At 36.7% G+C, this 14345-nt stretch overlaps 1 protein-coding gene across 4 annotated transcripts in view; it reads right to left on the bottom strand.

Moving 5' to 3' along the window:
- Window positions 1-14345, bottom strand: part of LOC149230853 (uncharacterized) — a 404135-nt gene that overhangs the window by 98573 nt on the left and 291217 nt on the right. For all 4 annotated transcript variants that reach the window (XM_089379080.1, XM_089379081.1, XM_089379082.1 and 1 more), the window contains 3 exons: window positions 5211-5387; window positions 5007-5052; window positions 4791-4849 (listed from right to left, as the gene is read on the bottom strand). In XM_089379080.1, coding sequence (XP_089235206.1) covers window positions 4791-4849; window positions 5007-5052; window positions 5211-5387 — 282 coding nt within the window. The remainder of the gene's footprint in view (window positions 1-4790; window positions 4850-5006; window positions 5053-5210; window positions 5388-14345) is intronic.

The following is a 14345-nucleotide window of genomic DNA, read 5'->3' as shown; positions in this document are numbered from 1 at the left end:
TTAAAATTAGACTTTAGTAACTTTATCACTTAAAGTCACTTTTAAATTAGATTTGACTTTATAAAAATTATAAAGTCACTTGAGGAGAAAAATTAAATTCTTTTGGACACTTTTCCCTAGGCCAAAGATCAAAGCCTTAGGGAACCACCTATCCTCCGGTACCAAATTTCAATAAATATATGGCAGCGTAAACAAATAGGGGCAGCGTACCAAAACAGCGTTCAACGCATGGCACAGCGCTTCCAGAATCTTACTGCAATCCAGATTGTCAAATTGTAGGTCGTCCAGTTGATCTCAAGGGCATTCAACTCAGCGATTCAGAGGATTCTCCAGGGCAACGCTAAAATTACCATGTCAGAACAGCGTTTCTTTTATGAAACATTTATGAACAATCAGGATAGTCAAAGAGCACAAGTAAAGCAAGGGTCAAGACTGTAAAAGATAGAGGGCGCAAGTAACGCAGAAGAGCCTTAAAATAGCCAGAGTCAGGTGCAGCGTATACAGTGCCAGAGGTCAGGTAGGAGAGGCAGCAGATTTCTGGCAGACAATGAATTAATGGAGCGTTACAGGTAATGCACAGAATTGGCAGGTCTGCACACAGTAAAACGCTTTATAAGGTGACAATTCTGCTCAATTCTGATTAAGAGAAAGGCAGAACTGACATATATATAGAGACCACAAAACAAGTGGCTCAAATTGGAGCAGGACCAGCAATCGCCCGCTCTGATACCATGTTAAACACACATAGGCAGCAAGAACAATATGAAAGATAAAACATGACAATACATTTTTATTAACAATTGATATACATTTATAGTACATTGTTTGACCATTGGGTTCCATATCCCAAGGTCTCTTGGACTCCTTTTGTCCATTCGGCTTCCACACTAACCCATTGAGGATTAGGTGTCCAACACTCTGGAGACTCTTCTAGCCCTTGGAAGAATTTAATGTGCACAAGGAAAATTATTATTTTAAATGTGAAACCCACATCTACACAAAAGTACAACTCAACTTGGTTAAGGAAATTCGACCTCCAAGGGCACATATAAAGGGAACACTCTTGGCATCACTTAGAGGCATAATCACACATCACATCTTCTTATTTGATTTGACTACCTCTGAAATTGCAAGTCCAAGTTCACACATGCGAAGAGGAGAGAGAAAGAATTTGTTGACTACGTTGACTTTATGTATCGAGACTTTGACTAATGTTGACTTTTGGTGTTTGGACTTGATTTGACCTTTGACTTGGGATTTTGGATCTATTTGGAAGACTAAGTTGACTAGCACATTAACCAAGATTTTTTGGGTTGTTTGGCCAATGTTCACTATAGAAATTCGCCTAGGGTTTCCGCAAGTCAACATTTGAATTTGACCAAATCTTATGGGCAGAGTTTTGGGACTGCTTTCACTGATTTAGACGGAAGAAAGGAGGTTGCATCTTTTAGCAAGTTGACTGAATCTTTTGGAGCTAATATTGACCATTGATTTTCACCGATTAGGGATGTGTTAATTGTTGTTGACTTTGACCAAAAATTGCAAAATTTAAGTTTGACCAGATTTGACTATATTGCTCAAATTGGTTTGGATATTGGATAGTTGACTTGGTTGGTCAAGAGTTTGACCCTTTGACTCATTATTGATGTATTTGGGCATTGTATCTCTCTGTTGAACATTTGAAGACAATCAAATACAAGAAGAATTTGGAAAGGGTTTTCCCCCTTGTTGGGTTTTTCACTAGTCTTTGACCAATCACCAAATTGTTGTCTCTATTGTTCTTGGTTGTCTTCTATTGTGCACTTGGTTTATTGTTCTATCTACAATTGCTTACTGGTGCTGGAAGATTGAAATTATATTGGAAATCAATTGTTATAAGTGATTGTGTTAAGCATAGAACACAGGAAAATTAACATTTAGGTGCTTCCGGTTGCGTCCACCCTTCAATTGATGGATGCTAGTGAATATTAATGTGGAAAATGGAGGGGAAAAGACTTCATGGCCAATTGCCACAATCAAAGGGGCCAGTTGATTAGGGTGTCCACACCCTCAATGTACAGATGTCAGGAGGGAGCATTTGTGGATGCATGAGTTACCAGCTCTGCCTTTGGTTTTCTCACCCCTCTTGTGTGCCTTTTACTTCTTGATTTTTCTTTATATTATCGGTCATAGCTCAAGGATTAGAGCTTACATTGTATGATGTAGTAGTTTTATTTTGCCTTCAAGACGAGTCAATTTATCGCTCATTGAGTTTGGGACATGCAGGGGTTACTTATTTTGATGAAATGGAGCAACATGTGCTCAGGAAACGGGTGATGGCCATATTAGTGAGGTAGAGCTTATGTTAGGATTTTTCCCATGTGTTAATCTTTATGTCCCTAGCCATCTCCTACAACTTGATTTTTCTTTCTTTTGTTTAATTGTGGCCATGATATGCTCTTGTTTTTTTCTTTTAGTTGCATTAACCTCCCCGAGCAAATTTTCCATCCCCTACTGAAGGTATGTGAACATTTTTGTCGCAAAATCTAACAGGCCTTGAAAAGGGAAACCCTATAAGGTATCCCACTATACCACAACCAAAACCCCCTACTCTTTATGGCCTTTCACTGATGGGAGGAGTCCCAATAGAAAAAAGATTCAATTATAATAGGTATTCTAGGGTTAATGTGTGAACGATCTCACTAGGAGGTCTTGAAGAAAGACACAATTTAGGTTCAAGGCTTCATAAGGAAGCAATTCCTTTTCTTTCAAGGGTCCTAGAATCAAAGGCACAAAACCTAGGGTTTGATAGATTTGACAATTGTTGGAGCAACTCAATGTCAAAGCAAGGAGAAAATTTTTCTTATAATGTATATTAGCTAAGCCAAGGCTCATGAAACCTTCAAGAAAGTCCTTGAGAAAAGAACTAGCATTTCCTTCTTAGAGCAAACACCTAGGGCAAGAGAATTTATGGATGAAATTGGAGTGGATGCCCACCAAATTGATAGGTTTTGTGGAAAGCCCTACCCTCTTCATGTTTAGGCTCTCCAAACACCAAAATCCTTCCTCCCTATAAATTCGCACTAAGCCCTAGCTTTCTACCCTAGCCTCAAAAGGACCGAATTACGAAAAAGAGTAAATGGATAAATGTAAGATGTGATCACCAACCAAATGGACCAGTCCCTTGTTCCTTGGGAGTATTGAGTCCTTATTGCATTAGTTGAGCCAAAGAGCTTCTAAGAAGGCCAACATTTTGATGCCTCGGCAAGCAAAATTCCAACAATTACCTATGCAATGGAAGATCGATTTTTGATGGGAGAGCTACCAAGATTTCACCACTAAGGACATTAATTTACACATTATTTATGAGTAATGCATGCAATAGATCATCAAAATCAGCATTCAATAGATATTCAACAAATTAGGGCACAATTGCAATTACTAGAATCAACAAAATTCCATACATTAAACATCGAAGAAATAAATTTTCAACATCTAGATACACTTACAAGATAATATGCATAGAATCGATTCCATTCATCCAAAGAATAGCTCCAAAGATAGACAAATCAACTCCAAATGTCAAAGTGCATCAAGATTACTCCAAATCATCCATGAGAGAAAAGTGTGAATTGCTCAGGAAGGCCAAAATTCCAGGTGATGAAATGATGAGAGATCAAATGAAATGATCTCTAATATACATGTGTCTAACTAAGACCTATTTTAGCCTATAAGCCCCTCAAATCATAAAATAATGGGCAAAAACTAGTCAAGGTTACAAGCTGACCTTGTAGCTAATGTGAAACATAATAAAATCTCCAACAAGAGGGCCAAAATGCTGATGTCATGTTGTCGTAGGCTCTTCTAGGGCTTGCGTTGAACTCCTTTAGTGCCATGACATGTGTAGAGGGTTCATAAAATGAAGGTCTAGGGGTTAGCCCCTAGATCTCTATGCAAATCATCCTATAGCCCTCAAATGTGGGTTTGGGGCACAAAATTAGGTATCATTGGTCTCCAAGTGGTAAATAACCCTGATTCTGCTCCCACATTGAGGGCTCTCAAGATGGTGTTAGCCCTCCCATGTCTCAAGCAAGAGAATTTTACTAGGTAATAAATTGGCAGTAGCTAGGGTTAATAAAATCAACAATTCTACATGCTTGGTGTGCATTAATTCTTCAGGGCTCTGACAGCAACATTGCTAATGTCTATGTATTGTCTAATAACAGTTTGAATATATATACCGTCTTCTAACACTTTGAAATATAGGCAAAGGAAATGGTTCCATTTGTTATGAGATTTGAAGTTGCATATTATGAATTTTAAACCATTAAGCAATGAATCATGATATGCTTTCCAATGACTATTCAACTTATGATTAAGTTAATCGTATATGATTCTGATAATATTATAATGATTTAAAATCTCTCTTTTCCAAATTGTCTACTAAATAATTTATTCCAAAATTTTAGGGATAGCCTAATCACACACTAGCTTCTTGTAACTTTGGCTGAACTCATTAGTGAAAATCAAGGAAGCAAGTTCATTGTTAGTAGGTACTGATGAACAAATCCATGATTTAGACAACTTTTGACCATGTATTATGAATAAGATTACTCATTTCATATAGATCTTATTTTTTATGTTGAATATTCACCTGGATGTTTGGTTTCAACTTTCAAGTAAAGGATTCATGGAAATAAATGCATCACTACTCAGTGGTCACCATATCATCTTCAACCAAAACTCATTGGTATATGATTCAAATAAGGTGCAAAGAAAGGAAAATTGCTCCAAGGGAATATTCAACATACCTCAGTTCTACTCATTTGCCACCTAGAGCGAAAATGATCAATGGCATCTTCAGTGGTGTCTGCATTGGATTGGAATTTATGGTATAAAACTTATGCAAAAGCAACATAAAAGCAGAACAAAAAATAAGAATACTACTAACTATAAAGAGAAACCAAAAGCAAATGCAATCATGTCGATGTGGATATCAGAACCATTAGGTCAAAGCCAAAAAGTACCATTTTGTGTGGATCCTGGACCTCCAATAATTTCATGCAACACATTCTGCATATGAAAAATTGTTTTGAAAGTCAAAAACCAACTGAGATTAAAGACCAAGTCATTAAAATTAGCACCTCCAGAGAGCATATCAGAAAATAAAATGTAAAGCAAATGTCACAAGACAAAATAAGAATTCACAAATGAAGCTGTATGGAATATACCTCATCCAGATTTCCTAATTCATCGAAGTAGTCATATAAACATTCAGAAGCATGTGGTTCAATCAAATCATCTGGAGGATGCAAGACATTATGAAAGAAAATGCTTATTGAATCATAATAGAATGGTGGTCGTGGAGAGTTGTGGTCACCCTCAAACTTGATGATGTTTTTGTCACCCTGCAAGATATAAATGTCAAATGTTCACAATCAAAGACTTGTAATGGTTGCATCTTTTTATTCTACTTTTCATAATGCAAGCAAAGTACATATTTAAGTAAAAGGGAGATTTTGATTCAAGAACAGCACCAGTCATTAGTTTATCAAAATACTTTACTGAAGTGCCAATCCATGAATATCATAATTTCATAAAAGCATGAAAAACAAAAATGGATGACAAGATTAGTAAATAATATACTTTTAAGGTCACGGCCCAGCCAAACAACAAATTGGTGTATGAGACCCCCTTGTTTGTGGGACAAGGGACCCACCTCCATGCAGCGATTTGACTGCTAATGTCTACGGGGCTGTACATACTCTATCCCCCTCTAGATTTGAACTTGTGACCTCTTGCGAGGAAGTACATGTTCTTAACCATTAGGCCCACTCAAGATGGAGGTCGATTAAAAATGCCACATGTAAGTCAACTGCTTGTTCAAGGACAATATCTCAAAAGGGCACTAATAGATGTCACAAGGTAATGAACCTTCAAAGTGAAGGGGCCAAGTTATGTGTTAGGACAAGGTTTTCTTATTTCAACGTATTGATGGACACCAACTTTTCAAAACTGACCACAGTGAGGTCATAAAATCAAACAAAACTGTTCAGTATTTGTTAATGGTTGTATTTTCATATGAACCAACACTTTAGAATCCTCAATGCATCATCATTAATTATATTTCCTTGTGACGTACCTTCTGTTAGTCACATGAGCATTCATAAGAAAAGAGACTGGCCCAGATAGTGCATAAGAACAATAATACAATTATAAGTGTGAAAGATGTAACAGATGATCGACAAGCAATCACCAAGATTTTCTTATAAAGTACCTAGGAGAGAAGACTAATATAAGGGATGCGCCCTTCCATATTTAATATAATTTACGTAAATTAGGTACATAACAACACAATATCGATGCACTGTAGAAGCATCAAGCCATCCCACATCTAAGTTGTCGGAAATGGACACCAACCACCCTGCCCGCATAAAACCAGGGCGAAAAGCATATGGAAAACACCAATACAGGTACAAAACACATGGCATTGTACAACTATACAAAAACATGTTTCACAAATGGAAAGGCATTTCAACGTTTTTGTTGACTTTTATGGACATAAACTTTTGGATTTTGCATAATGTAAGTAATGATCATCTTTGGGTTTCCTTCTACATTGTCATTTATGTATAACATTCTTATTTCCTTGAACGATAATGTGTCATTTTAATATAACACATATTGTAATTTTCATATATCATGTTCCCCCAAAGCACCCTACATCTCTTTTTTTGCAGGAGCAGGGTGGGGTGGGGGCAGTATGTGTCAAGTTTGCATGGTTTTCCCATTTCCAAAACCCATACCCAATTCCACGTTCTATCCAATTTAGTTTTGCATGGACTTTTGTTGGGAATATCCATAAGAGTCTCAAACAGATCTTGTTTGACTCTAAATATGCCTCCGAAAGGGAGTTGTACTGGGATTCAAATTCTTTGGAATGTAAATCATTTGTCATCTTTGTTGACGGTGGTTGTGACCTCATGGGTTCTCACTTGGTGGAAAGGTCCCAGCCACAAGTGTGGGACCCGAAGGGCTCATCTCATCAACGTCACTACCCTTCCCTTGCATTTGGTCATTTAACCAAAACATGGATACGCTCATAATCATGAATTCTATTCCCTTGTGGCATACCCTATGGTAGTCATGAGAGCATCCATAGGAGATAGGCTGAAATAGTCCATAAGAAGAAAAATATAATTATAAATGTGAATGAGTCAACGAATGATAGACAAGCAATGAAAATGATTTCCTTCTATAGTACCAAGAAAAGATGACTAATAGAAGGGACACATCCTTCCATCATTAATATAATTTACATAATTTAGATACATAATGACACAATATTGATGCATTGTAGAACCAACAATCTAAGTTGTATGAAATGTCACCTCCAACATCATATAAGTTGTATGAAATGTCACCTCCGACATCCCCCCCCCCCCACCAACCTCCACAGAATACCAAGACCAAAAACATATGGAAAACGCAAATATAAGTATGAAACACATAGGGTTGTACCACTGTATGAAAACATGTTTTCATAATGGAAAGCATTTCAACCCATATAGTAGCACTTCAACACTTTTGTTGACTTTTATGGACGCAAATGGATTTTGCATAATGCAAGCAATGATCATCTTTGTGTTTCTCTCAGAAGTGTTAATGTATATCATTCTTATTTTCCTAAAAGATCATGTGTTATTTTAATATAATACATATCGTGATTTTCATATATTGTGTTTCCCCCAAAGTACCTTTTGTTTTTGGCTGTGGGGGGAGGTGTTAGAAAATCAGAAAGGCAGAAAGATTTTCTTTAAGTTGATAAATTCTTGTGATATTCTTATGTTCTCCTTTTACTTTAGTTCATCAAGCAATTACCAAAATAATAACACGAAGATCACAGACACCGGATGTAAGTGGACAGCCAGGGAAAAACCCCTATCGAGGGGAAAACCCAGTTAACAACTCTTCCTTTAATAGTTTCACGAGATGATCCAAGACTCCTTGACCTAGACACAGACTTCCTCCAATCACCAAGTCAACCCTTCCTTTATTCTGCAGATCAAAGTCTTCCAACAACAACTTGGACCTAGCACTTCAATCTAGTAGTAGCAGACTTTCGACTTGCCTAGCAACAGAACTTTGACCCAACAGACTTTTGACTTCCCCAGCAACAGAACTTCGACCCAACAAAACTTCGACCTTCCCACCAGCAAAACTTCGACCCAACAAATCTAGAACTTTGACCCAGCAAAACTTCGACCTTCCCAACAGTAGAATTTTGATCCAGTAAATCCACGCGTTTGAGAGAGAGACAATCTAGAAAATTTGATTTTTCTTCTCTAGCAAATCTCCTCCTTCTGCAACTCCGCACTTTTTCTGTTGCCTCTTCTTGATATCTAACTTGTGTCTGAGTGTGTCTTCCAAATGAATCGAACTACTTGTATGTATACCCTTTTCGGAAGTTTTAATCACCCTCATGTAGGCCGACTTGATCAAGTAAGGGCCGACTTGGTGTGGAGGTGACAAATGACTATTTTACTCAATAATAATTATTTTTACATGATTCAAAAGCCCAAGAAGGGTCTCATTAAATGGACAATGACTCTAAGGACTTAAGACAAAACCTAGAAGTGCTCAATGGGGACTTTGAACTAAAACATGATGACCCAAGCATGAAATCCATGCTATAATAAAAATAAAAATTAAAAAAAAAACTTTCTTTTAATAAATACATTTCATTATGACTCAAATACAATTATGAAGACCGAACCTAGTTATATTCTTCAACACTTCCTCTTAACTAGGGAGGTATTCATACATACAAGTACATGGAAGATCTCAAAACACATGAACCACGAAGAGTTTAGGCGCTTACGATGCCACGGACTAGATTCCTGACCAGGGCAATCTATACAAGAGAGACTAAGATGGACTAAAGCATTCAGCCTCTCTAGGTACTAGTAGGCTTATTTGTTAACCATCAACCCAAGGACCTAGGTAGGTAATGCAAGGTCAGAGCTCTATGACCAACGTCACCCTCCCTACTTCAAGAACTAGACATCATCACATAGGTCGGCAAGATGTCCTTCTAGGCATATTACACATAGTGCCTCAACACATCAAATCTCTCTCAATTAAACAGATCGGTAGCATCGAGCATCCTTCCAAAACTTTGACAAATTTGCTTGAACAATCACAACCCCAATCAATAACAAACTTACACATAAGTAAACACAAACCTTCGGGGTCAAACATCTTGATGTTTCTTCACGATTTATCATAGTAGGACTTAGAGGCTTTCCAAACAAATCTTGACAGAAGATTCCTCAATCATATAGCTTCCTTTCCTACTTCACATGCAGCAACATATTCTTCAACCTGATCCTACTTTCCTTCTTTCAACAACACCTCAATCTACATTCTCCAATTTCTTCAAGGTATCCATCATGACTATAATATGCCCTCCCTCTCAACTGGAGAGATATCCTTCTTTCTTCTATCTAGGCTCCCTCTTAACTTAGGGAGATCAACTTCTTTCTATGACATCAAAGAATCTATCATGGCTTCCATCCTTCCTATCAAATTCATCTTGATCATCATTATTCATATAACTTCCTTTATAATGCTTATCAATCAAATCAACTTTACTTATGAATATCTTCAGCATCTTGAAGATTATGTACCTGCACAACTTAGATAGCAACTACAACCAACTACATATATAGAAGCATGAATTTAACTATATCAGAATCATATAATAATGGAAGCAATAGACTTTACACCAGTGTTGCACGAACCCCCCCCGCCAAGGATCCAAACTAAGAATCTGTCTCGTACGGATCCGTGGTTCAGAATTTCGAAACTGTGAATCAGGTCGGCGAAGACAGTTCCTAGAAATTTGGAACCATGTCGACCTGATCAGCACTTCCAGATTTTTGAACCGTAAATCTGACAACGAATCCTCCCTGGATCCGTGGCGGATCAGGCACAGATCCGTACGGATCCCAAGCAAATCCGAAGGGAGATGGGCAGTTCCATAGGATTCTAAATTTTTTTTTTTTTTTCCTTTGACCTAAGTTGGATTGGGGCTTCTCAGACACTCCCAAGGTGCTCCCTTGATGCTCCTTAGATTCTTCCTAGATGCTCCCTCGTTGTAATGTTAGAATCTTAAAGTAAATGTGGCGTTCTTCCTTATTTTTCATTTTCATCCTTTTACTTAAAGTTTTAACATTACCATGAAATGACTCAAGATGTTTCAAAGTGGTTCCAACCTCATCGGACTTCATATGGAGAAAACAGAATTTCATATCCTATTCAAAATTCAATAGACATAACAGTTTTCAAGAATTCAGGATCAATGGGATTGTGGCATTTCATTAGATTATATCATGTATGAGGGTATGTGATTAGCATTTAAGCAAGAGCACCACGCACTATATGAACCCTAGTGTTGGTGGTGTTAATTGTTCAACTACTTTGTCATGCCCTTAGCAAAAAATTGCCTTTCAATCAAGTTAAAATCATCGATCAAGCATGTTAAGCTTTTTCTTCCATATTTTAAGGCTTGGATTAGGTAGTTTGATTAAAAGTGGGGAATGTTGACTAATATCCCAAGACAATCGAGCAAAAGGCAAAGGCTAGACAAGACGAGAAGAATCTAGATTCTAGATGGTTGATGCATCTAAATGGTTGATGCTCGAATAATTAATCATTAATGTACAATGGATGCCATATCTATCTTGATTTATGTACAATATGCATGTTTCCATATCTTCTACAACTAATTTGGTATTTTGGATGTTTTTTTAATATAAATGCAACAAAAAAAAACAATATATATATAGTAGACGTTTCCAAGACGCTACCACGTCCCCGCTTCATGCAACATTGTTTTAGACATCAAATACCTAAACTTAGTTAGGTTCATAATCAACAAGAGACACATACTTTTATACTTCAACTTCTTGCTAGGGTTTTGTCATAAACCCTAGATTTCATCATCAAGACTTCGAGCAACTCAATCAAGATAACAATCTTCATTATATCTAGGGTCTCAATATTTCTTCCAGAGATATGACATACTCTACTATAATATATTGCAAACCCTAGAAGCAATTCAAACAAGTATAGTTCTACAATGCATCCAACAACTTTAGAATTCATATGTTAGACTTCTACTAGGATTTAATGCAAACCCTAGATTTCATCTTTGAGATACTAAGCTTCAACAATCAAAACCAATCACAGCACAATCTAAGGTTTCAACAATATGACCAACCTTTTTGTAAACCCTAGATTTTATCATCACATTTGAAACAATATCATCACATCATATCCTAGAATATCAAACTTCTACTAGGGCTTAGTTACAAACCCTAGATTTCACACACTATAAGCATCAACAATTTGGTTAGCAAATATATCTAGGATTTCATAATTATGCGCAAGCATATCAATATCCATTAGGTAAGCCCAAGATACAAATATCAATACATTTTAAAGTCAGACTTATAACGACCTTGACTAGGCTAGGATTTTGATCAGACAAACAAACATACACCTAGGGTTTCATTCCTAGGAGCTTACTCTCGATACATAAGGCTTTTACTCATAAACCCTAATTTACCAAGACCTCAAGGTCTAGGAACACATTACCATCCAAGCCTAAAGGACTAAAGTTTCCATAATAATACTAAAACTCCAAACATGGCATTACCATCAAAACCCCAAACATCAAAAGAATAGTACTTTCTATATTTCATCAATAACCCTAAGTAGACTAGGGTTTTCCTATTAGCATACCCTTAGGTTAGGGTTTTACAGAGAACCTTTTAGGGTTGTTTTTAACGAGGTTAGGTTCAATCTAATGATTAATCACCCAAATAAGAATCTCTATGCTTCAAAGAACCTAGACATAACACTTGTTAGTAATGTCAAGCAGAATTAAATGAATATACCTCTATCACGAAGAGAACAAAACTTATGATCTAAAACATAACTTTGAGTTGGTTTCTAGACAAACCTTATAAGACATCAATTTCAATGCTTTGTCTTGTGAGATCTTCTCCATGGCCCTTGAGCATATCAACAAGCTTTTCCTAAACAAGGAAAATATAAAAGGAAATGTTATTAGCATCTAATATAAATACATCTAGATAAGAAAAAGGAAAACCAAACATAAAAGATAATACAAGGAGTAAGATACTTATCTTTGGAAAAATGGTGAGGACACCCTCTTAATCCAATCTCGAGGGATACCTATAACTTTAAAAAAACAATTCAACAATGTTTTTCCAAAGCATGTGAAACCTATAAGTGCTAAAAAATCAAAATACAAAACAATTCAAAAACTTAGAGTAGAGCGACTTAGTAGTATAATTCCTTTATTTCTGATTCTTTGGTTTTGTTCTTCTTTGGAGATCCTTCTTCGACAACATTTGCTTGATCCCTATTTCTCTTTCTATTCCTTGGATTCTCAAGACAATCACTTCTATAGTGACCCATCTTTTGACAATTGTAGCATTTGATTTTGGATAGGTCCACCTTCCTTCTAGGCCCTTTAGACTTCTTGAAGGTTCCTTTGTTCTTGTGATGAGCAGAATAGGCATTTGAAACTTTCTCCTCTTCATTCTCTTTGTTGGTCACTAATGAAATTCAGACTTCTTCTTGACTAAATGTATTCCATAATTGTTCGAATGTAGGAGTTTCCTTCCAACTATTGAGACCTGATGAAAAGGCACTCCAATATGTTGGTAATCCTAGAAGTGCAGTGATTATAAGCTCCTTTTTAGGTACCGTCTCATCAATTTCCTAGAGTTCATCTCTGATTCTAGCTATTCTTACAAAGAAGGATGCCACGGTGTCTTCCTTTGTCATCTTTATAGTTCTTAGTTAATTCTTAAGACTTGCTATTTGACCAATATTCTTGATTGTGAATAATTTGGACAAAGCTTCATACATCTCATGAGAAAAATCTATGTTACATGTATATGAGATGAGGTTATCCTTTATTCCATCCAACATTAGTGTCATGGCCAATATCTTTGTTTCTCAGAACTTTTCCTTTTCTACATCACTTGAATCATTTATAGGCTTTATTCTTCTCGAGGATGAGATCTATCATCTTTTTCCATGACCTCTAATTGGATGCTCCTTGTAATTTGCTTTCTCCATTCATTGAGTTAGAAATTGTTCTTGAAGATGGTAGGCTTGACTAGATCCAAGAATTTATTCTTCTCGAGGATGAGATCTATCGTCTTTTTGCATGACCTGTAATTGGATGCTCCTTGTAATTTGTTTTCTCCATTCATTGAGTTCGACATTGTTCTTGAAGATGGTAGGCTTGACTTCTTATATGATCCTTTTCCTTGATGACCCTTTATTCAAACTTCTTAAAACTCGTTATTCTCCTTTTAATAGATCTTCAAGTTGCCTTTTTCCTTCTTCTTCACCTTAGCTCTGATTCCATGTTTTATTAACTTTCTTATGTTCTTTTACTTTAGCTCATCAAGCAATTACCAAAACAATAACACGAAGATCACAAACCCCAGATGTAGGAGGACAGCCAGGAAAAAATCCCTATCTAGGGGAAAACCTAATCAACAACTCTTCCTTTAATAGTTTCACGAGATGATCCAAGACTCCTTGACCTGGACACGGACTTCCTCTAATCACTAAGTCAGCCCTTCCTTTCCTCTGCATATGATAGTATTCCAGCAACAACTTCGACCTAGCACCTCCATCTAGTAGCAGTAGACTTTCAACTTCCCCAGCAACAGAACTTCAACCTTCCTAGTAATAGAATTTCGATCCAGTAAAGAGCCCAATAAATCCACACGTGTGAGAGAGAAACAATCCAGAAACTTCATTTTTTCTTCTCCAGCAAAGCTCCTCCTTCTGCAACTTCGCACTTTTTCTGCTACCTCTTCTAGATATCAAACTTATGTGTGAGTGTGCCTTCCAATTGACTCGAACTGCGTGTATATATAACCTTTTCAGGAGTTCAAATTACCCCCATGTAGGCTGACTTGATCAGGGAAGGGTCAACTTGTTGTGGAGGTGACAAATGACTTATTTTACTCAATAATAATTCATTTTACATGATTCAAAAGCCCGAGAAGGGTCTGATTAAATGCACAATGGCTCTAATGACTCAAGACAAAACCTAGAAGTTCTCAATGCGGACTTTGAACTAAAACATCATGACCCAAGCATGAAACCCATGCTTTAATAAGTCACAATAATAATAATAATAATTATTTTTCTTTCTTTTAATAAATACATGTCATTATGACTCAAATACAATTATGAAGACCAGACCTAGTTATTCTTCAACAGGAGGGGGGTCCTGTTTTTGAGAC

The sequence above is a fragment of the Pinus tabuliformis genome, chromosome J (assembly GCF_031772625.1).
Source record: "Pinus tabuliformis cultivar Carrire ecotype Pingquan chromosome J, CPIR1, whole genome shotgun sequence".
Lineage (NCBI taxonomy): Eukaryota > Viridiplantae > Streptophyta > Pinopsida > Pinales > Pinaceae > Pinus > Pinus tabuliformis.
This window is presented reverse-complemented; position numbering and strand designations above follow the sequence as displayed.